This window comes from Phyllostomus discolor, chromosome 7, assembly GCF_004126475.2.
Source record: "Phyllostomus discolor isolate MPI-MPIP mPhyDis1 chromosome 7, mPhyDis1.pri.v3, whole genome shotgun sequence".
Taxonomy (NCBI): Eukaryota; Metazoa; Chordata; class Mammalia; order Chiroptera; family Phyllostomidae; genus Phyllostomus; species Phyllostomus discolor.
Window position 1 is genome coordinate 63,097,657 of NC_040909.2, and position 24,342 is coordinate 63,121,998.

General features: G+C 38.0%; 1 protein-coding gene across 1 annotated transcript in view; it reads right to left on the bottom strand.

Annotated features, from left to right (window-relative positions):
* Nucleotides 1–24,342, bottom strand: part of FRMD4B (FERM domain containing 4B) — a 196,586-nt gene that overhangs the window by 52,118 nt on the left and 120,126 nt on the right. The window contains 2 exon segments of the mRNA XM_028517963.2: nucleotides 9,659–9,681; nucleotides 10,604–10,660. Coding sequence (XP_028373764.1) covers nucleotides 9,659–9,681; nucleotides 10,604–10,660 — 80 coding nt within the window.

Sequence of the window (24,342 nt, forward strand, 5' to 3'; positions counted from 1 at the left end):
CACACCCAGAGAGGAAAAGATCAAGAATGTTACTTCCTACACAGGACTGATCCTCACTGTGCTTTTGGTACCTGGGTAAAGATATCACTGTTTGTAATACTTACAACATACTAGGCACTGAACTAAGCATGTAACATGAGATACTTTTCATGATCCTCACAACAATACTTTCCACAGGTAAGATTACCACCCTACTTTACAGAGGGAAAAACTAAGACTTAAAGGCATGATGAGATGTGTGGAAGCCCACACAGCTGCTCAGAGTTGAGTCAGGATTAGAACCAGGCAGGATTCCAGGGTCTGAGCTAGTGCAGAGGACATCTCATTACTGCCAGAAACAAGCTGGCAGAATTGCCTGTTGTGTGGGTCCAGGAGTTCCCCAAAGTCTAACTGTACCTGCATTGTCAACCCAGTCAACTAGATACCATTAAATATCTTTTGGATTCACTTTTGAGGCATTATGAAGTGGAAAGGTAGAGCGGAAATTCCAAGGATGTGGATTCAAATCCAAGTTCTACCATGTCAACTGTAAGCAAAAAGTTGACCAGGTATTCCATCAGAAAAAAGGATTTATTTTGGGAAAAAGAAAGTATTGCAGTCTGGTATGTGGAGCCTTCACCAGTTTAGAGACATAGAAGGGGGCAGTTCTCTTTCATGGGGGAAGAGGAAGGTTGGGGGAGGGGTGGTTATGACTATGGAGTCCTTGTAGCTCCCCCTTCACCAGTGACAGAAAGAGGGTATGAGAGCTCCTCCTACAGTTCTTCCCAATACCTGTCTTGGATAATGTCTGTCATAATTTTGACAACCACATGTATAGCAGATATGTGACCTTGATTGCCAGGCCTCAGTCTCCAAATCTGCACAATGAGCATCTCAAACAGGTACAATTTGAAGACAAAATGTATGAAGTATGTAAGAGTACCTGGCACCTAGTAGATAACTGTAAAAGCAGCATGCACAATGATGAAGCAAGAGTATGAGATCTGCCATCAGAGGCCTGGGTTCGAATCTCAGCTCCACATCTAACCAGCTGCGTGACAGGCAAATTCAGTTTCTTTTGGCCTCAGTTTCCTTACCTGTAAAATAAGGATAATGATACTGCCTAGCTCATAGAGTTGATACAAGGATTCAGGAAGCTTTTAGAAATGAGCATTCCAGATGCTAGGCACTGTTCTAACTCCTTTGTGTGTATTTTTGCTCTTGATTTTCATTAGCAGGTGGAGACTATGTTACTCCTTGTGCCTTAGACCTCGGAGATCATGCATATTGGAATCAGAAAGGGCTAAGAAGTTCCCAGACATGTATGCAAAAAACCTGGTCTGTAGAATTCTGTGTGGTTCCACCTTTCCCAGTGGATCTGCTATTTAGACACCTACAGAAGGGCCCCTTCAGCATCCATTCAACATACAGGCCTTCTCAATGTCATACAGTTTTCGACAGCCAGAATTTGTCACACAATTTTCAAGGCCCAGTGAAAAAAGAAAATGTGGAGCCTCTTGTTAAAAAATCTTTAAGAATTATTTGGTGACAGAGGAGCCTCAAACCAAGCAAGAGACCCTTCTGAGCAGGGGACCCTGTGTAACGGCACAGGTCACACCCTGTGCAGTCAGCTTGCCCACAGCTTATTCTCTGGTAGGTTTCCACTGTCTCAGTTGCTTCCTTTCTGCCTGCCCAGCCCCTGGCCCCTGTGCCCGGAAATGAGAGAGCTGTTCACAGAGGCACACAGGTCACCAGATGGCAGCAGGCTGTGGACAGGGCGGCTGAAAGGCTTGCTGTTCTGGGAGGCAGGGACAGGTTTGGGAGTTTCAGTTAGGCAAAGTGAGTAATCCTCCACAACTCTTACACTTGTTTTGAAAGAGGATCCAGTGGAGGGTAAATCACTGTGCTAAGCTCTGAGTTTTTAAAACATACAAAATAACAAAAAAATTCTGACAAAAGTACCACATTTTCACTGTTGTTAAATGAAAACACCATGCCATACAAAGAAGAAAAGTTGTAAACGTTTCTATTCCCACCACCCTGAAAAACCATTAGCCATGACACCAATGATGATAGCTTCATTTTTTTCTGCCCTCACTATAAACCAGAGTGCAAACACTAGAATGCTATATTGCATATTTGAAAGTCACTAAGGGGATAGATCTTAAATGTTCTCATCACAAGAAACTAATGTGTAATTATGTGTGGTGATGGATTTTAACTAGACTTATTTTGCTGATATATCACAATATATACAAATAGTGAATCATTATGTTGTATACTTGAAACTAATGTAATGTTATATGTCAATCATACCTCAGTAATAAAAAAATAAAAAAGAATTGTAATTATTCCTATTTACATGAGGAAACAGGCTTAAAGTTGTTCAGTAATTTAGCCAATATTGCTCGCCAGTGAGAAGGGACAGCTCAGCTTTGCCCTATTTTCTGAATCTTTAGTCTGAATCTACAGTCTATCTACTGTGGTCTTTATAGTGGAGAGGTCTGCAGCTGTGCAGAAATAAAATATTGGAACTTTGAATGATATTTACTTTTATCCATTTCTTTGAACATGTTATTCTGCTTCATTCATTTTGACATGCTATTCTTTTGTGAATTTTTTTCCCCAGACAGAAATCAACATACCAGTTTTATTATGGTAAATCTGAATTGGACAATGCAGCCTGAGACCACAATTGAATGACTCAGTCTTTCCACAGAATCGGGTGAACTTTTTGAGCCAGTTTTAGGCAGCAAGCAGGAAACCTTCAGAACTCCCCTGGCAGGGCAGAGCCTGCCTCTGCAGCTTCCTTTAGGAGAAGTAAGAATATGTACTTATGCTATATAGTTCAACTAGTCTGAAGGTGAAGGAAGTGGACCCTAGGCAACACTTGTACAGACCTCTTTTGTGAATATTTAAAAATATATATGATACTGGTATAGTTCTACATGTACATAATTGTATAAATAAATAAATGAATAAATAAAGTATACATATATTGAGAATACATATATGGGACTAAATGAACAAAAACAATTAGAGACCAGAATAGATCTGTTTTTATATGTATATCATGTGTTTGAATATATTGGTATACAAGTTTTTTTTTAAAGAATGAATAATATGTATACTTGTGTTTTTTTCCACTTCATATGTGGTAATCATCTTTCCATGTCAATAAATATTCACCTACATCAATATTTTTAATGTAAGTACTGAACTCTTCAAGTATTAATTTTAATAGGCAATATCCAATGTTTTAGAATAATGATCTGATATCTATCTTATATTTCTATACCCAAACCCCACACCCACCCCAATGAATGGTAGAATATAATTAAGTACCTGGAAGCCAGGGACTCTTTTTAAACAATACACCTCTTTTCTCCAAAGAATTTAAATAAGGGTCTCAAAGAGATATTTGCGTATCCCTGTACATAGCAGCATTATTCTTAAAAGCCAAAAAGTGGATGCAACCAAAGTGTTCACCCATGGATGCGTGGATAAACAAAATGTGCTATGTATATACAATGAGATATTATCCAGCCTTAAAATATAGGAAATTCTGATACATGGTACAACATGGATTAATCTTGAGGATATTATGCTAAATGAAATAAGCCAATCACAAAAAGATGAATATTGATTGATTTCACTTACATGAGGTACCTAAAAGACAAATTCACACAGACTAGAATGATGGCTGTCAGAGGCCAGGGGAGGAGGAGAGGTATGTTATTGTTTAGCAGACATGAGTTTCAGTTTTGTAAGGTGAAAAGTCATGGAGGATGGTGGTGATGGTTGCACAATAATGTGAATGTACTTAATACCACTGAACTAAGCACTTAAAAATGACTAAGATGATAAAAACAAAAACACATCTCATTATAACAGATAGGATTCAGTGGCGGTGGAAGTAAACTCCCAAGAACTGAGTCTCCACCCTGCAATGTGCTTTATCTCATGCAATTCTCACAACAAACCGCTTGAAGAAAAGGAACCTTAGATTCAGATGGCTTGAAACTGGCTTAGGGTCACCTACTAGCAGATGAGAGCTTGTCTCAGATTCACTTCTGAATCCAGAGTCCATGCCTTTCCCCAATGGCTCCTATAAAGGATGTAGGATCATTGTGGCTCAGTAATAAAAGTAACAGTGGACACTCAATTTGTCTCCATCATAGCCCCTGCTTGGTCCAGTGCTTTATACACTACAAGTATTTAATTTTCAAGAATGAGTGGGGTTGAGCAGTGAGAAAAAGAAAGGTATTCCAAGGGTACTAATGAGTGAGTGCTAATTTCCTGCCTTCTTACTCTTAAGCTATCTCATCAAGAGACTAATGTTAGACTTGGGGCTACTCCACTGATTACACCACTGAGCATGGTGGAGTCAACTGCTGCTGTTCCTCATTACCTTCTGTCAGGGACAGCAAGAATCCATGTAGGCCTCTTTATACAGGTGTAAGTTAAAATAGTCTCTCTGAGATAGCTGGAGAGACCTGGGGACTGTAGGCCTGGTCTTGTCTACATGAATTGTCATGGATATGTCACTCTTAATTCATCAGCTGTGAAATGAGGGTTCAAGTGCATCATTTAGGGCAGCCCTAACATGCTATGCTCAGAGCAGATGAGAATGTGCCCATTGTATGATTCTAAACTGCTTCAGCAAAAGAAGTTTCAGAATTTGATAGATGTTTATCCTGCCTGATAGTTAACGAAATTAAAATTGAGGGACTAATGAAGCCTCCAGGGCGTCTGAAGAACAGACTGCCCCTGACTCCTTATCTTTTTAAAATGATTTTATTTATTTGTTTTTACATAGAGTGGGGAAGGAACGGAGAAAGAGAGGGGGAGAAACATCAATGTGAGATGGAAGCATCAATTGGTTGCCTCTTGTATGCACCCCAACCAGCATCAAACCTGCAACCCAACAGCTTAACACTTAGAAGTACTTATAAATCATTAAAAATAAAATACAAATGCAACAAACTGATTTACAAAAGAACTTATTTGTATCTTTAAATCAATTCTTAACATAGAGTCATTTTCCAGAGAGAGAGAGGAAAGCTACTTCATAACAATTTTATCCCCAAACATTTTGTTGATTCATTAAAACCCTGGCCTGAAATAAGACAGAAACGTTCAATTTTTGTCAAGTCAGGTTTCTTCATTCTGCCGTAGAGGAAGGGAATGACTTTTATAAGTTTGTGCTGAAATACAAAAGTGGAGGCTCCTGTGTGTCAAGAGCATGAGGTTTGGAGCCCTGACCCTACACTCTAGCCATGTGACCTGGATAGCAAGCTATTTACTGCTGCAAAGCTCAGCTTCTCTAACTATAAAATGTGGATACCAACAGTGCCTATCCTCACAAGTTGGTGTGAAAATTGAACAACAGTAATAATAATAACAACAACAACACATGATATTCATTGAGACAAATACTTAATTCCACAGTTGTGCAGCAAATGACTGGGCCTGCATTTGAACCCGTGTAGTTAAGTACTCGAGCCCCTGCCTTCACTATGGCTTCCTCATTGGTGAGAGTAAGTACTCAGCATAGCACCGGCCCCTGGGAGCTGCTATTGTTATTACTGTCACTGACTTTCTATTTTATATTCTTATCCGAGGATTTTTTAAATTGATTTTTAGAGAGGAAGGGAGAGAAAAAGAGAGAGATTAGAGAGAAACATCAACTGGTTGCCTTCCTTATGCACTCCAACTGGGGATTGAACCCACAGCCTTTTGGTGTACAGGACGATGCTCACACCAACTGCTCTCCCAGCTAAGGCTGTCACGGATTTTAAAAGCCCTGAAAATAGAATGACATTTTAGAGCTTTAAGTGCTCTAGAGGTGTAAGGACTAGGGTAGGCTTTCTTTAAAGTCTTTGATTCCCACCTCCTTCTTTAACTACTGTCAGGGTGTCCAGAGAAGCTCCTTTCACATGAGAAACAGCTGCATTTGGTTCCACAGCTGTATCTTGTGAATTAATCCTTCCCATTGAAGCTGGGTGACAATATAGTCTCATTCTGACCTAGCAATTAATTGTAAATTGTAGTTAGTTGCTTTTTCTTATAAGCAGAAGTGCCCTAAGTACATAGTCTCTTGGAAACTTCCACCTTTGGAGATGTTGAGAGAGAGAGAGAGAGAGAGAGAGAGAGAGAGATTAAAAAAAAAAGTTGGCTTTTACAAACTCATTTGTAGCTGCTCAGTGATCAGGTCTTTTCTCCTTGCTGAGCCAGCTTTCAGGAATTCTTGGCGTTTGTCTGTGTTGTGTTACCCCAGTAGTTTATCTTTGCAACTTAAGGGCTGACTTGGAAATTCAGACTGTCAACTATTTCAAGAAAATGGAAGTCCTCACTTCACTATTTTAATTAACTTTCAGAGAGTGAGGTTTCCTACTGGTTATGATAATGTTAACTTAAAATACTCTTAAGGAAACAGGGCAGGAAGAGAGTGAGAACAGGAGGACTCTTGTTTTTAAAGGCATTCTGGGAGAAGGAGTTAAGTAAAGCTTCAAAGGCAAAGTAGCAGACGTTATGTGGAGAAGAGAGGGGAGAGGCATAGTTAGATCTCAAGGAGCATGAACAACAGAGGATGGAAATTAAAGTGTATAATAGAGATTAAGTACAGCCTTGAATGCCAGGTTAGGATGGTGGGAGGGTAGAATGAGAAACTGTGAGATTGTTGGAATTAACAGCCAAGATCAAGTTTATGTCTTAGAAAACTAACTGGGATTATGTGCAGAGGGTGGTGTGCAATGGGATCAGAATCGATCTGGGCACTCAATGGCCATGGGGCAAGGTCTGTTTAGGCCTACAACTGCCATCTATTCATTTGTTAAATGGCAATGATAACAGTTATATGGAGATTGAATAAAATCAGAGATGGATGTTTTAAATAATGTCATAGAAAGCACTCAGACAAACAATACACACACACAAATTTTTATGGTCAGGTTGGGTGAAGAATAGTGTCTGAACAAGCTGGGGAGCTGGGGTTCTGATAAAAAGGGCAAAAAAAGGGGGGCTGACAGAGGGAGAAATGGATGGAAGGATGGAAAAGCAATCCTTAGAGATGATCAAGAGAGAATGGTGATGTTATTCAAGGGAAGACAGTGGAAGAGGAGGTGGTCTGGGGACTGGGATGCTGATGAGTTTAGCTTTGGAAATACTAAATTTGAGAGAGAGGGAGATATTCACAAGGGGTGGGTAGACCAGAGCTTTAAGACTTGGGTGTTCCATTTGTTTTAATGGAAAAAGCCACATTGCCCTTAGGAAAGTATTTGGGGAGAGCTTCTGGCCCATGTTTAAAGTTCAAAGTAAACTCAGTGAAGTTCTAAAAGCCAAAAGCTGCAGTCACCTACATATGAACAACAATACCATGGAATTTAGATTTGTCCCCTAGGTAGTCTTGCTAGAAAGCAAGTTCTTTGGAAGAAAGACCCTGTCCCATAATTCTACATCCTCAGAGCCAAGATGGTGCTGACACATTTCAGGCATCCACTAGATGTTACTGGTAGAGTTATGCATTTTGTACAATTTTAATTTAGTAGTATCAAGGATAAGTACATTTCACCTGAGCTTTTTGCCTCCTTTAAGGAATTTCCCTCTGCTTGTTCCCACCTGAGAAATATCACTTAAGAAAATAATCACAATAACCACAATCCTAACTACACAAAGTTGTTCACCACAGCATTTTTAATATTGGCAATAAAATGAGAAACAGTTCATATTTGAAACAACAGGAAAGTGATAAATTGTGTTCATCAACTTGATGGAATATTAACCCGGAAATTGCAGAAACTATTCTAAGCACTTTGTAAATTTTAATTCATTTAATCTTCATAGCAATCCTATGGGAAATATACTATTATTATAAGTCCCACTTTACAGATGAGGAAACCAAGGCCCAGGAAAGACAAATGGCTCACTCTGGGTCATGTTGCTAGTTCCTTGATTCCCAGTTCCATGCTCCTACTGGTCAGCATTATTTAGATAATTTCAAACCTGTGCCCCCATTTCTTCAGGCTAGCAATCACTCAGGAACCCACTGGGAACAAAGAGAAGTTAAGCAAACGGATTGGTTTGGGCTTGTCCAGACCAATTTGCTAACCCTGAAGTACTAGGGCTAAATGGTCTGGACTACCACAGGAATGTCCTTTCTAAAATTTCTTCTCCCTCTGAGGAAAGTTTCTGGAATCAACCTTTTTCTCCTGTTCTTTCCCCTGACATGTTATCATGGCTTCTCTAGACCCACGTTAGTCCCAAAAGTCTCTTCAGAGGTGGCCCAGAGACTGGACAGGATGATGATAATGATCAGGGCAATAATGATACTATAATAATAATGGCCTAAGTGTATAGAGACACTGCCCTGGGCAATGTTTACACACATTTGAAAAGGGATGGTGCCCTTTTCTGGATGAGGAAGTGAGGCTCAGAGAGACTGGGAGAAAGGGGGGGAGGAAGGACTAGCCATCCACAGACTACATAGTATGAGCTTTTGGCCTTGGAGCCCTCATTTGTAAATCAACTTCAGACTCACCCCCTCCCTACATGATGTCATTCCTTGCATATCTGATCTTCCTAGGAAATAAGTTTCCTCCAGGAAAGACAACAGGAAGGACACAGCAGATCTTGATGTTAATGAGCTAGAAACTACTGATAATTGATCCCCATTTTATCTCCTGACATTTTCTTTTAATTAAGAAAATGATGTTTATTGATACTTATGATTTCTTCAAACATATTTCCTAACCTAAAACAATTAAAAATAATAATATAGCACAAATGGAGGTAATAAGGGATGTGGTGAGAGGATCATGATGTGTTAAGTGCACTCCTCAGTCATTCTACCAAAGTGAATGGGCAGCCAACAAGAGTGCTCTGAGTCTGAAGTGAAGCATTACTCCAGACTGGAAGTTTTCAAACTTGGAAGGCACTGGTTTGTTATCAGTTTGTTAAGGAACACACTATTCAAAGACTTGGCTGTGAATGAGCACTAGCTGATCTGTAAATAATCTATGGGTAAAGTTTACAGGGGTCAAACATGTAAATGTGGGGGTGAGGCATGCACTCTGTCACGTTGAACTGTTTCTACTTCTCCAACTACAACTATCACATTAAACAGATAGAGTAGAGCGAGTGGAGGCTAAATTCAAATGTGAACACTCTGTGACCAGTTATGCAGTTAGAACCAGTAAGACATTTGGTGGCAACAATACAACTGTTAGGTCAAGTGTATGAAGGGTGAGGCCCCTTCAGGGCAGCTGCAAAGAGAAAGCCCCTATTAATCCTTTAACTAAGCAGCTGATAGATTTAATCTTTTCGTGTTTATGGTATAACTCTTCAAACACAAGATTATTGTAAGTTAAAAAAAGTCAGCATAGGATACCAAAGCTTTTTACAGATTTCTTTGTCATGTTAACCGATGATAGAAAAAAAGAACTTTGAGAGCTTCTTACTACAACTCACTGTCATTTTGGATTGAAAAGTTGTAAGAAAGCCTCATTGCCGATTTATTCACAAAAAAGAATGGGTCTCTATTTGAAGAGGAAAAAGATCTCAGTCTCATGCCTTGGGATCTATTTTCTTCTGATTTTATACCCATTGTTATTTAAAATAGCATAAAAAGACTCAGCCCACGTTATTTTGCACAGTAGTTTGAGAAAAGAAACCACTTTACCTGGTGTAATCCCCTTTGGCTTCCTGGAATGAAAAACAAAAATAGATGATTGATTTGTATTTATGTTAATGAAGCTAAATGAACTTTACTCGATTATTTACCCCTCTTAAAGTCCCTGGGTTCTGTTTTGTTTTGAATAATGTACCAAGGAACACTTTCTCTATGACCATGGGGAAGAATGTGGTGTCCATAAGGAAACACTAGTAGTCATGAGCTAGTTCTTATTCTTAACATTAGAAACAAATGTATCTTTAGAAGCATAGAGGATTATTTCTCCTTTTATGCTTCTAAGGCCACATGATAAATGCTTGTCTATTGGAATGGCATACTTTTTAGTTTGGGAGCAGACTTTTTCAACCATGATCCAGGTAAATCAACACATGCTATTTGTTTACTCCTTTCAAACCAGCATGGGGCACACTTGGTTTTTTAGTTACCAGTGCTTTTAGGAATTAAAGGGCTCTCTTGGGGTGGGGAACACACAATACAGTGTACACATGGTGTGTTGTGGAATTGAGCACCTCAAACCTGTATAATTTTGTTAACCAGTGACACCCCATAAATTCAATAAAAAGGGAGAAAAAAGAATTAAAGGGTCCTTTATCTTAGCCTCAAGAAAATGTCAACAAAAGTTGCTAAATTTACATTACAATTGCAGCCATTGTAGCAACTGCGGCCTGTCCGTTAACCCAGAGCTCCTTTGCAGGAACATGGTCTTAACTCTTCCTTCAGAGCAATCCAAAATCCATTTTCCTTTGATATACACAATCTCATGCTGTAGCTCATGCAAACTATGCTAAAACAGAACACGGTTGCTCCCATTTTTCATTGGCAAACAAGCAGCTGGCTTAGAAATCCATCAGCGACTGGCCCCTGCAGAAGTTTCATAGTTGCAGGCAGTTCACAAAAGCAACAAATGAAAAAGAGCAGCTGGTCAGTTCTTACCTGTAAAACCAGCCCCGCTAACTTGAAGACGGTTTCACTGTCTACTTCAATTTGCCCCTGTTGGTGGGAAAGGAAAGCATCAGTGCACTCAGGTCGCCCCTTGTTGTAGCAAATGGCTGTGGAGTTGGGGAAGCTGTCACAGCTTGGCACCTCAGTGTGGGATCAAATGCAGATCATACCATTGAGAGAAAAGGGAGGGGGGAGTGCAGAGCCTCCTCCAGGGTTAAGAGGAAGCCACATTGTGTGTGTGTGTGAGTGTGTGTGTTAATTGTGCGAGTTTGTTTACAGAGCACTTCTAGAAAGAACATGAATGACTTTGAGGCTGAAAATTCAGACTTCTAAATGAATAATTTATATCTCTACAAGTTTATTTTTAAACTATAATATTTTTTTAAAATCAGTTTAGTGCTTTCCTGAGATTTTTTTCTCTGTGTCATAGCATGCTTATTTTGGTATACACACAATGCAAACATTATTAAAAGTATAAATTCACTTCTGTGACAATGACACATTGTTGAACTAATATTTGTAGCATTATATATAAAATATAAAATCTTAAGCAGTTATAGCAAATACTTCAAAAACTAAACTTCTGTTGCTTTATATTGACATTTGATGAGCTTTAATTTATCATTTTTTCATTATTTTATTTTTTCCATCCTTTAAGATCTCAAATTAAAATAGGAGTTCTGAGCCTTGGTTAACAAAAATGCTCTTTCAGTAGCCAGATTGGGATTCATAAGTGTGTGTAGAAGGGGTATTGGATCTAACCACAACCCTCAAATGCACCTTCATTTATCTTATTAAATATGGTGATATATATAAATACTGTCTCTGCATTCTGTAATATAATGCAAAAATATGTGGTTTAGAAGGATCTCTATTTTAAAAAAATATTGGTGATATTCTAGCTTGTAAGCATACACAAACATAGAAACAATTCCACATCCCTCACCCCTTTCCCAGATCCTGTATAAATCAGCACTCAAAGGTGCATAGGGTTTAATGATGTGGAACTCTTGGGCCTGGAAATTGCCCTGACCTCTGCCCTTTTCCCTTCTACCTGAGAATCCAGGCTGGAGGATTTTCCAGTTATACCAAGTACATCAATGAGGAGCAATTAAATAGACCAGAGTAAATGCACACTCAGTGGATTTATAGAAGCAGTTAGCTCTGTGAGGTTTTCTGGAAGGATTATGCTTTTCTCTCAGGTTTCTGAGTGATTTCACTGGGGTTTTCAAAAACAAAACAAAGTCAAATAATGAAATAAACAAACCAAACGCCAAGGGCATTACAATGTCAGCAAAGATAATTATCCATGTTTCTCTTGCATTACAAAGTGAGCACAAATTAACTTTATTCACCAACACCTAAGTGTCCCTTCTGAAACTGGAGGCAGTGAATCTGCTTCAAAAGTTTTCTGCTTCACAAGCTGAGAGGCCTGTAGCCTTGGAATGTAAAGCTTGCCTATAATCTCTAGAAACAGACTATACAAAAAGAAGCTAGGTTGATGGTAGGAATCAATTGCCCTCTGTCTTTCAGGCAAGAGACTGGTTTTCTAATCTGGCGAAAGATGATGGAAACAGTTAACTCAACAGGTGAGGTGGGTGTTGATTAAGATTAAATTTTAGAAAGGTTAAAGTCCTTTCACTCAAAGTAAAAAACAAACAACAAAGAAACTAACAAAATGTGTGTACAGTGAGGGGGGAAGAGGAGGGGGAATTCTAAAGCATCTTTGAATTTGAAATTAGGCTCAAATTCAAAGTGAAAGTTATATTTGTCTTAAAATCTTAGAGAAGAGAAAAAGTGGATTATTTTGGGCATTAAAATAACTAAAGCTGAATAAAATATATTGAAAATATTTGTCCACCCCTTAAAGACCCCTTTTGGTCATCAGAACCTTAGGTGAGTCATCCAAACAATACTTTTTAAAATATTTTATTTATTTTTAGATAAATAGAATCTTTAGATATTTTTAGAGAGAGGGGAAGAGATAGAGAAAGAGAGGGAGAGAAACATTGATTGGTTGCCTCTCACCCCAGCCAGGGGTGGACCCGCAACCCAGGCATGTGCCCTTTGCTCTGTGGATGATGCTCAACCAACTGAGCCATGCTGCCCAAGGCCAAACAATACTCCAGATACCAACTTTTCAATTTAGTAAATGGAAGTTCAGCAGATAAAAAGATCTCAGACAGATACTGTTAAGGATGCTGTCAAATAATTCTCTACCTTAGAAGGGCCATTAAATATTAAAAACGATGAAATGTGGAGCTGGAGCATGGAAGTACCAGGCTGAGACAGCTCCAGCAGAGTGGGAAGACAGACGTGCAACTTACTTGTAGACTTTCTTACTTGTAGACTTTCTTTCTTTCTGAGAAAGAAAGCATAATTTGGCAGTGCCCCACATTCTTTTATATACCTCAGCCCCCACCTCACCCTTGGGCTAACCTCTGTTCTGGAAATTCAAGGCAACCTATTTTGAGTTCTGATACTCATGTCAAGGTTAATTGACTTTTGTATGGAATTCACCAAACCATGGATAAACCAGGAATAATACTATTTGCCTGATTCTTAGCAATTCCGCATGGTGAAATTTAATTAAGACTTATACTGAACTCTAGAATTTCATGCCTGGAGTGTAAAAGTTCTTTAGAAACTCCAGTCTGGCCTAGGATAGAACTTTTTTTTTACTCACAACCATGGTAACAGAGGTAACCTTATAGGTACTTGGGAAGCTAACACTTGAGAAACGGATCTTCTTAAAGAGAGAGGTAATTGGATCCTTCAGTGGGTTTATAAGACTGTCAAGGATAAACAAAGAGAAGCAGAGAAGTCAGTCAGATGATGTGGCTGAATGCCCAGAGGTAATATGAAACAGTATCAGGTCCTGGTGCTGCACCCTCATGGTTAATCTAACTGGATTGTGGATTCAATCAGTGGGTCACTGGGTTCAGGCTCCACATTGGACACCTTATTTTTTTTCCCTGGCTTGTTGGCTCATTGATGGAGATATCATGCTAATGAGGTGAACTCTAGGTTTTTGCTTCCCAAGTAGGAGAACAAAATACAAGATAGTTTTAGAATGTGAGAGTAAATTCAGTGGAACTATGATTCCTGTTATTTTACAGATGATGACACTCCACAAGGACACAATCCTCAGTGCATTGTCCAATCCCATAGCAGTTATTACTCTAGACTCCCCGCAGTGCCCTTCCCACTCTGCCAAGCACTAGCTAACTTTCTATGAGTGCAATGCAAATATCTCACCAGAAATCTCCCAAAGATTTACTGGAATTAGGTAGATTGGAAAAAAGACTCCAAATGCCCCTCCACTGTTGGTGGGAAAGTATGTCATCATCAAACACATACACTCATAATTGAATGGGAAAATCATTTCTGAACACTCATTCTGCTTCTTCTGTATTGATGTTGTTGTCCATAGAAACTATTCTGCACTATAGCAATAGGCATTAATAACTTGGTCACAAATACTTAGAATGACTTGACAAACTGTTGGGAGATGTCAGTTTGCATACAAGTCTATTAACAATTACTTATCTATTTTAGGGTTAAATCTACAAAAAAACTAACTTGTAGAACACTGACAAATAAATGTAGAAGAAATGAAAGAGACAGAAAATTACCACTTACAACAATTATAGTACTAATTGATTCAGACAGAGACTTCAATAGATAAAAGCTATTGGGTCAAAGTTAGAGGAGAAACAGGAAAGGATAGTGACATAGTCTCAAAGGATCTCACCTTGGGGAAAATTAATTACAAAGGGGAAAATGATTACTCTTCATGGTGAATTGAAACCTGACAGATACTGTCTCAACCAACGAATGAAATGCCACCAATAATTGCATAGACCAGCATCCTGTGCCTTCTGATAGTATGCAATGAGGACACAACTATATGCAGTGCTGTGCTATAAATGTAAATGTTTCACAAACAGTAATAGGGGTAGGAGTAGAGAGAAGACCCTGACTTATAGCATTTGTTGGTATCCATGGTGTAAATCCTTCCATGTTAGCTCATTTTAAGCTACCAATATGATATCACAGAACATGGCATTGGGAAAAGATGTGGGAATTTGCTCTCATAGCTGGTACTAGCTGGGTCTAGCATACCATTGGGTAGTATTCTTGCCAAATATACATAACTAGATCTAATCATGAGGAACCATGGAAAGAAACCAAACCTAGGGCTATTCTATGAAATTTCTGGCCCATACTCTTTAAAAATGTCAATGTGATAAATGCCACACACACACGCAAAAGGCTGAAAACTGTTCCAAAGCAAAGGAGACAAGAATCATAACTAAATGCAGTGCACCATCCTGAATCAAGAGAAGTTGTTATAAAAGGCTTTATTGGTACAACTGTATTGTATAATATATTAGGCAATGGTACAGATTCAACATTAAATGTTCTGAATATGACCATTGTAATGTGGTATTTATATAAGGGATGTCCTTGATCCTAAGAAATATTCAGTGAAATATTTAGGGATAAACAGTGTAACTAACTCTGAAGTGGTTCAGGAAAAAAATATCACACTTAGTTGTGGGAGGGAGAGAGAAAGAGAATATGTGCAAATGTGGCAAAATGTTAACAAATGGTGGATTCATTTGATAGACATACTGGCATTTTTGTGCTATTCTTGCAACTCTTCTGTGAGATTGAAATTATTTCAAAATAAAAAGTTTTTTTAAAAAGACATTTTCCTAGAGTGTAAGATATTTATTTGTCTTGAATGTCTAGTACCCCTCTCTTATTCTGAGCAGAATATCCCATTTTTTGGGATAATTGATTCTTTTTCTACTGGCTCTAGTGAAAACACAATCATACTTTTGTGGGAAAGTAATAGATACTGGTCCAGAGACCTACCCAGCAATTTTTTAAATTAGAACTAAGGAAGAAAGCTCTCTATCTCTCTTTCTGGGAACAAATTTGGGGAAGATGTGAACCAAAGAGAATCAATGTCTGCAGATGGAGAGAAGGGGGTTTCTTGACATTGGTAGTCAATGGTATTTACTACTGAGCTGGATCAGTCTTCAGAATCTGGTTAAAATGCCAAAATTGGCAAGAAGGATGCCTTAGACATTGTTTAGCTGCTCTCACTTTGGTTTACCACTAGATCTGTAAACAATGCCAAGGGCAGATATGATAAGAACACAAATGAGTCAGTCAGTGGGTGTAGCTCCATGAAACCTCTTTAATTCCTTCTGTGTGGATCCTTCTATATGGAGGAGGAATCTTCCAGGCCAGAGAAGCTCATATCTATGAGCTGACTAGTTTTCAGACAGTTAGGCTGGTGGAAGGGCAACATCAACACCTAATACCTACCTACTGTCTAACAAGGCAATACTTGCTAGGCCAAAGAAACATACTCCCCTGTGCTAGTTCCTATTTTCTAGGTGTTATCATGCCCCTGGAAGGCCAGGCCATAATTACATCTGTATTCCCTCTTCCTAATGTGTAAATGAACCAATACTTTCTACTTTTTGTCCAAGTTAGTTGATACATTGTTCATTTTTCTAAATCAGGGTTTGGCAACCTTGGCACAATTAACTTTTTGAGTGAGATCATTCTTTATTGCGGGACTCTCCTGTGTGTTGTAATGTATTAAGCAGCATCCCAGGCCTTCACTCACTAGATTCTAGCAGCAGCTTTCCCTGAGCTGTGTCTACCAAAAATGTTCCCAGGCATTTCCAAATTACCCATGGAGCGCAAAATTGATCCATTTAATTCTCTAAGTCTTATTCTCAGTTTGAGCTAGCATCATCAGAAACCTACAAAATTGAATCCCATAGTTGTTCCAGGTAAAATTGTTTTTGGAACCGTGTTTTGGCGTTACTCCACTGACTTCTGTAGAATCAGTATAAGAGACAACCCTCAGAAACTCATCATTTTAATAACTCCAGGTATGTTAAGGACATAGTCCATTCCATCATCTAATATTTCTTCCTCTGCTCCCTGGGAGAAGTTTCTGATTCTTAGGACTAGCATCAACTGTGTTCCTTCAAGCAGCTGCTCTGTCTGGACCTTAATGACCACTGTGAGTTATGACAGTGATCATAAGCCCTTCTCTGCTTTGCTCTTGAGAGAACTTGAATTTCACATTTATGGGCTCAATGCTTTATACTAAACACGATAAATGTTTTATACTAACCTTAACCCTGACAGCATCTAATTATTTCTACCTTTGTTTTCTCACAGATAACTTTGATGTCATCTCTTACTTTATTTTTCTTCTTTATTGAGGTACATGCAATAAAATGCACAAATCTTAGTGTACAGCTCAATGAATTTTGACATGTATACATAAGCACGTATATATTCACGTAGCCATCACCCAGGTCAAGATATCAAACATTTTCTCTAAATTTTATCTGAGGGGAATGTATATGTTCTTATAAACCACATCCAAATCAATAAAATTATTTTTGTTAATTAGAAAAGTATAAAGCAATACTGCAAAATTGTTTGAATTTGCAATTCTTTACTTACTAACCAGTGTGAGTACATATTTCCTTACAATTGAATATTACTTGCTATTGCTTGTTTATGAAATGACCCTTTGTTCACTTACCTGTTTGAGAGCTTAGATGTAATTTGAGCTACAAATGTTAACAGTTCTTCTATTGGGAACAAATTGTGTCTTTCAGTCTGTTCTCCCTTGATGTTTCTCCTCCTTCTGGCCTCCTCCTGATTTGTGAATTCAGATTGGACTGGGGTCTATTTCTCCTGCTGGAAGAATCTGTGGGGCTTCAAGCAAGTTATTTTTTCTGAAACCCAGTACCTCATCTGCAAAGTGGGGAATGCTGAATTTATTGAGTTGTTAGGGAATTAAGGGAAGTACATATACAAAGCATTTATCATATAGTCCAGCATTCAAAGACTCTCTGCACAAATGTTTGCCATGCTCCTTCTTATATTCCTAAATACCATTGTATCTATAGTTATCTACTTCATTCTGGTACACTGGTCAATGTTTGTGTAGTTACATAACAATCACTGTTATTATAATATGTCTCAATATTTGATAGGATAAATGTTTTAATTTTATGTAATCTTTGATAGGCTCTTTCACCTATGTTTAAAAGAAGTTTTAAGATACTCTTGTCAAGTTTGTTAAAAGGTATAATAACATATCTTCTTCTGGGATCATAATATGTCTCTATTGAAATTGATTTATAGTGATCAGAAAGTTTTAGGATATACCATAAAGGTCACATAATCCAGTGTTAGGGTTAACACCATATTTTGCTATGTATAATGCTCACTTTTTGCCCAAATTTTTGAGGGAAAAATAAGGATGTGCATTATACATGGGTAGTACTCGAAATAGCTTGTATCTGCTCTTATGTTTTGTAATTATTTGTTGTATAAAATTTCTTGTACCAGAATATGTTTAAAAATACATGCTAAAATTCCTTTATAATACAAGAAACAAATATCTAAATGTAAATAAACTGAAATTGAATTAAAAACTAAAACAAAAGATTTTTTTCTTGAAAGTCTGGGCTGAAAATGTGGGTGTGCATTATACATGGCAAATATGGTATTTTATGTTTTCCAGTATAAACAAGCTACTTTTTTCATTCTACTTTTTATCTGGTAATCATTATGTAGGATTATTATTTTATTGTACTTATATAACTTATATTCAATTTCTGCATCAAAGCCAATAATGCCAATAAGTTTTAGCTAATTTATTTTCATTTTGTAGGCACAAAGTAAAGTCATCTCCCAATAATATTTTGGTACAGTTCTTTGCAATGTAAGATGGTGTATCTGATTGCATTGTATGAAATAGACATTTTACTTAATATATCAGAACTGATTTTTCTCCTACTAACGTAGTGGATTGTAAGTTAGTTCTGGACCAACTTCTGGGCAGGGTCTACTAAAGCTTAATATGCATACACCTTTCCTAACAGAATGCTTGTATAAGTCCACTAAATGATGGGCACAAGGATCTTCATGGCAGTGCTATTTGTAACAACCACATACTGCAAGCCACCTAAATGGCCATCAGTGGGCAAATTGACAGTGGCACATTCATACTATGAACTATTAGTCAGCAGTGAAAATGAGCAAGCTGGCCACAACTACACATAACATGGATGAATTTTAAAAACATAATTTGAACAAAAGAAACCAACCATTAAAGAGCATATACTGTATGACTCCAGGTGTATAAAATACAAATTCAGCCAAAACTAATAAGTGCTGTTAAAAATCATGGTAGTGGGGGATTAATGATTGGAAAAGAACATGTGGGGGACTTCTCAGGTGCTGGTAACATTCTGCTTTGTTGATATTGATGCTAGTGATGTGGTGCTCTCAATTTGCAATGTTCATGGAGCTGCACTCTTCTGTATGTGTATTATACTTCAATATACAGTTTAGAAACAAACAAACAGAACCCCTGATCTTCACTATAGCCCCATCATCTTATGTAATGGCAATTCTATCCTTAGTTGCTTGGGTCCAAGACCTCCATGGCACAAAGCTGGGTAGTGAACAATCTGTGCACTGCATTTGGGGACTCTGCTTGTACCTTTGAGTACATTATACACCTTATTTATTTTCTTTATCATCTTTTTCCCCGCGTGCCATTGCTCCTGCCTGGTAGGTAAGATCTTTAAGAGCATAGCTTTTTAGCTATTTTGGCCCTAGCTATCTTTCAGGACCTAGAACACTGTCTGACACACAGCACGTGCTCAATATATTTATAGAATATCAACTAAAAGAGTAGTAAGGTAAAAAGTTGTTGGGAGTATTTTTATCAGTCTTGTTTTTTAGGGGAATGCTTCTTGTGTTTTTGATTCACTATGCAGTAGATTTGACTTGGTTTTCAACTCAGAGTAAAGAATCCCAATTTTCTGAACTGTTAGAACATAGCCCAGGCTTCCCCAATGACAGCGGGGAGACCTGTAAGCATAGTACCTGGGTGGCCAGGAGTAGACATGTAAACTCAAAATGCTAAACACAATGAGGTGCTAGATGTCAAAAAGTCTTCCACTTTTCTGGCTTCACTTTCTTAAAATGCAAAAGAAAAATAATAATATTTGTCTCACAAATTCATGGAGTTTGGAGGGCAAAAAGGAAAACCAGATATAAAGGTGCTTTGAAAAAAAGTAAAAGTACAAGCATTGTACAGGTATTTTTATGGGTGTGTATGACAGTTCCAAAGACATGAGCAGTATGGCCACCATCTGGGTAGACTGCTTCTCAGAAACTTGGTCACAATGAAGATAGGAGCAAAGAAAAGAGAGGGAAACTTGTAGCATGTGAATTAGTGTTTGGTTGTGGGAGGATAATACAAATAAACATGTGGATATGGAAATGAGGAAAGAGAGAAAACTAACTAGACCATACTTTTGAGGATCAGCCCAGCTACAGTTTGTGTAGTGCATTTTACTTTTAGGTGGACAGGTGACACGTATTTTTGTTCTTGGGATGAAGTTCCAACTAGTTTAAATAGAAACCAGATCTTGGTTTCTAGCTCCCATTCTCCATTAAAAGGAAAAACGGCTGATTCCAAGGCCATGGCAGAATGACAGAATGGATTACAATGCATTGAATACAAAGGAAGCCATGAGTCCATCCTGATATTAAAAAAAGTATTTTTCAAAGGTTGAGATGGAGAAAAAGGGAAAGTTATGCTTTACAAGTGAATGCTAAGAAATGATGACGGTGGTAGAATTAGAGACTTACCATTTCCAGTCACCACAGTGCTGACTTGGCAAAGTCCCCACTGGAGGCCAAGACTACTGGGACAAAGACTTGGGAAGTACCTTAGCCAAACAGCTTCCAAGCATCATTTCCAGACAAGCAATTAATCACATAAGGGAAAGATGAAGGGAAAACTGGCAGATACCACCTTAACCAAAATCAGGGCTTACTGACACTGCAAGCCTCTTTTTGAGACACATTGAGAACACAAGATTACATATGTAATGTTCCTGCCACAAGGAAATCATATTAGACTAGAGGCTCTCAGACTTCAGTGTGGGGCAGAATTATCTGAAGAGCTAATAATGAACAGAGAGAGAGAGAAAGAGAGGCCAGGCTCATTGAAGTAGGATAGGATGAAATCAGCGTGGTTCTCTGTATTTTCTCCAAGTTCCCAGATAATTCTGAGACATGACCAACATAATACATGTTTGGAACTACTGAATTAAGAAGATCCATCTTTCACAAATTGAACTGAGAAGAAATATCCTAAACTGGCTTAAACTCCCCAAATACCAGTATAAGAAAAGCCAAAGAAAGACTGGACACCTGTTTCCAGTTCTGGAGACTAAAGTGTCACTAAATGCAATGTGTGGTTCTTGACTGGATTCTGGGTTAGAAAAGGAGAAAAGTGCTGTAAAGAACATTACTGGAACAATTAGACAATGAGAAGTATTTGACCAATAACTACACATTGAACAATAAATACATACTAGATACACACAATCTGTGAGATATGGGATTAATGTCATAAAACTCTAAAGTCCACAACAGGCAGAGATCTGTTTAGCTCGCCACTTCCCAGCCAGCAGCACCTATATAGTGCCTAGCACAGGGTGGACATTCAATAAATATTCCAACAAATAAATCTATACTTCAAAACTAAACCTTTTGATGATCTTTTGCCAAATGAGGCTGAAAAAAATCATCAGGACTGAGTCTTTCTCCCCCCAATTCTTATTTTTACTCTCCTCCTGTTTTGAGGTCTTGTGGTTACACTGTATTCCTTTTAAGCCCAGGAAGAATGAGATTGTCACATGGTCAACATCAGAAGACTGGCTCCAACAATCCTTTAACAAACTCTTTTACCAACAGATTTTCAAAGTCAGGGAGTGAATATTTATGAGACTGCCTTGAAAATTAGAGGTGTGGCAAACTAAGGACAAATTGTTATGTGATGCAAGAAAGGCAGGGAGCCTAACTAGTTGAGGCTCTGCTAATAAGCATGGAAGTTCAAGGCACCCACATCTGTTAAATCTGCAGGGAGACTACTGTAGAACAGATGAATAATCATCATTAAACAAAGGTTTAGAACCCACCTCTCAACCTCTTTACTTACCCTTGTTCGTTATAAGATTACATACAGAGTAGACTTTAATTACAGCACTCTAATTGCATAAATGCAGGTTGGCACCAATTTGCAATTACAACTTGAATTTGTAGTAGTGGACTGTTCTGATAGAAAACCAGTCATACATACATTTTTTAAAAAGTATAAGGTGCTTACAAAATAATCAAGGATTATCAGTGGGAAAAAAAGATGACTCAGGAGCAACAAAGTTATGGTCATGAAGTTAAAACTGAGCCTTTGAATAAAGAAGCCCTGCTAAAGTCAATATCCTCTCTGGACATTTTGTATGAGTAAGTATGCAATGATAATTTTATTTTCAAGACTATTGTGCATTCCTCTGATTGTGTCTCCCATTTATGATTTTATTTTCCTGCAGGGCATATCACTTTGAAAATGTTTTCACCACCATTCTCCTTTTCTGCTATAATTGTGGTATGTATGCTCAAGTACTTCTTTTATTTTAAAAAAGATTTAATTTATTTATTTTAGACAGTGGGGAAGGGAGGGAGAAAGAGAGGGAAACATCAGTTCATGGTTGCCTCTCTCACGAACCTGGCCTGCAACCCAGGCATGTGCATTGACTGGGAATCAAACCAATGACCCTTTGGTCCGCAGGCCAGAGCTCAATCCACTGAGCTACCCCAGCCAGGGCTCAAGTAATTCTTATAAATTAGAACACATTACTGCAGTTGTTTTTGGAATTTTAGAATAATACTGTCAATAACAACAAAAAACAGGAAACATTCACATCCTAATCATCTGTTCCAGGAGGTTGGCATAGATTGATTCATTGAATTCCCAGGACAACCCTGTGAAGAGATTGCCTCATTCCATAGGTGAGGAGACTGAAGCTTCAGAAGGTAAAGAAGCTTAAGGACATTCCCTTCTCTTCTCTCTAAAAATAAATAAGTAAAATTAAAGAAAACATTAAAAAAAAGAAACTTAAGGCCAGTCTGTAAGTGGTGGAGCCAGGTGGGACCTCCTCTCTGCAGACCCCACCCCCTTCTTTGAATGGTCTCTCCAAAGAGTGAACAGTCTTGGTTGGTTTGAAATATACTTACTGACTTCACTTTAGCTGAGATAAACTGTACTCAAAATATACATTACATATTTTCCTAGTAAATTTAAAATGGTAATTATGTGTGATCAATTCAACAAGTTTACCTGAAATAGATAATATCAATTACCTAATAGATCCACATTACAAAACATTAAATATTTTGAAATATTTAATTATGAAATGAAAGTTCATAATTTCAATGAATTATTCAATGTATTCTTTTTTAAAAATATAAGGATAGCCTTTCAAACCTCCTCCACACTCTTCTTAAGCAGGTGTAACACTGCACAAAGCCAAATTACATCTGTTTCTAGAATGGGTTAAAAAAAGATAACAGATAGATGATAACTGGGCGGGTAAATGGATGGTATGGGTAAATTTGTTTTTGGAAATTTCTTTGCCATGTTCCTTTTGAAATATGTGATTATGTTTTCAAGGATGTCAACCTAAGCATTTTCCAAAGCTGGAAATGTACAAAGAAATTTGACATCTAAAATAAATAGAAAATATCTTACAGGGTCTTTTTACCTGTTCCTAGATTTAAAAATTTTGTAGTTTTAGCTGAATGAACCTGCTACTTCCTACTTCCATCCAAGCATTTATCATACTATCTTTATAACTTTTTTTGAGTCACAATTTAGCCTATTCTTATAGCCCATTTCTGTGCTATTCTTATAAGCCCATTCTTATAGCCTATTCTTATATCCCATGTCTGTGATGATAGTATACCAAAAGTACCAATATTGGATTTAAATGTTTTAAGACAATTTTTGCTAAGCAGCACCATTATGGAATGCAGGTCTTCCCAGTGGATTTTTAGTAGGTCCTCTCAATGAGTTCAACAAATATTTGAGAGACTACTGGTGATGGTGATACGTCAGTAAACAAAGAATTCATTCTGTGTAAGTTCACCCAGCTGGTGCCAATGGCAGGGACTTTCCTGGTTCTCCACTCCATGATTCGGCCCTTTTACCTCATGGACATCAGTTTTCTCATTTGAAGACCCAACACCTTCCCTTTCCCGCTATAGGGAGGAGGTGGTAAAGGCATTTGACACAGGGCACATGGGAAGTCCCTGAGGGTTAAAATTGGCATGTGTTATAAGCTATCATTATGAAAACTTTGATTCTCACAAATTCTCACAAATGCACAAGGCAGCATATATCTAAAATCTCACGGCTTAAGACACATCATTTCAAAGTTATGAAAACATAGAGGGAAAGCCACATGAAACAGGGAGGTGAGATAGTCATAAAACTTTCAGTAGCCCTTTAAAATATGGTGTCAGATTTCTTTGTTCCTTCTGGTTTGGCTCTTCCTCAAACCAAGTGACTTCACTTGGTAAATATCAATGGTCAGTTGTTATGAGAAGGCATGCTCAACTCTCATGGACAGAATTTACAGGCTGTAAAATTCAGTTTCTGATCTTTTAAATTATTTCAGCATATTGAAGTGAGCTTAAGGATTAACACACACACACATGCTCATACACACACACAATGACATAGGCAAACATTCCCAAACCCCAAATGCTAAAATTGTCAGGTTAGCAGATATACCAAATATTTTAGTTCTTCA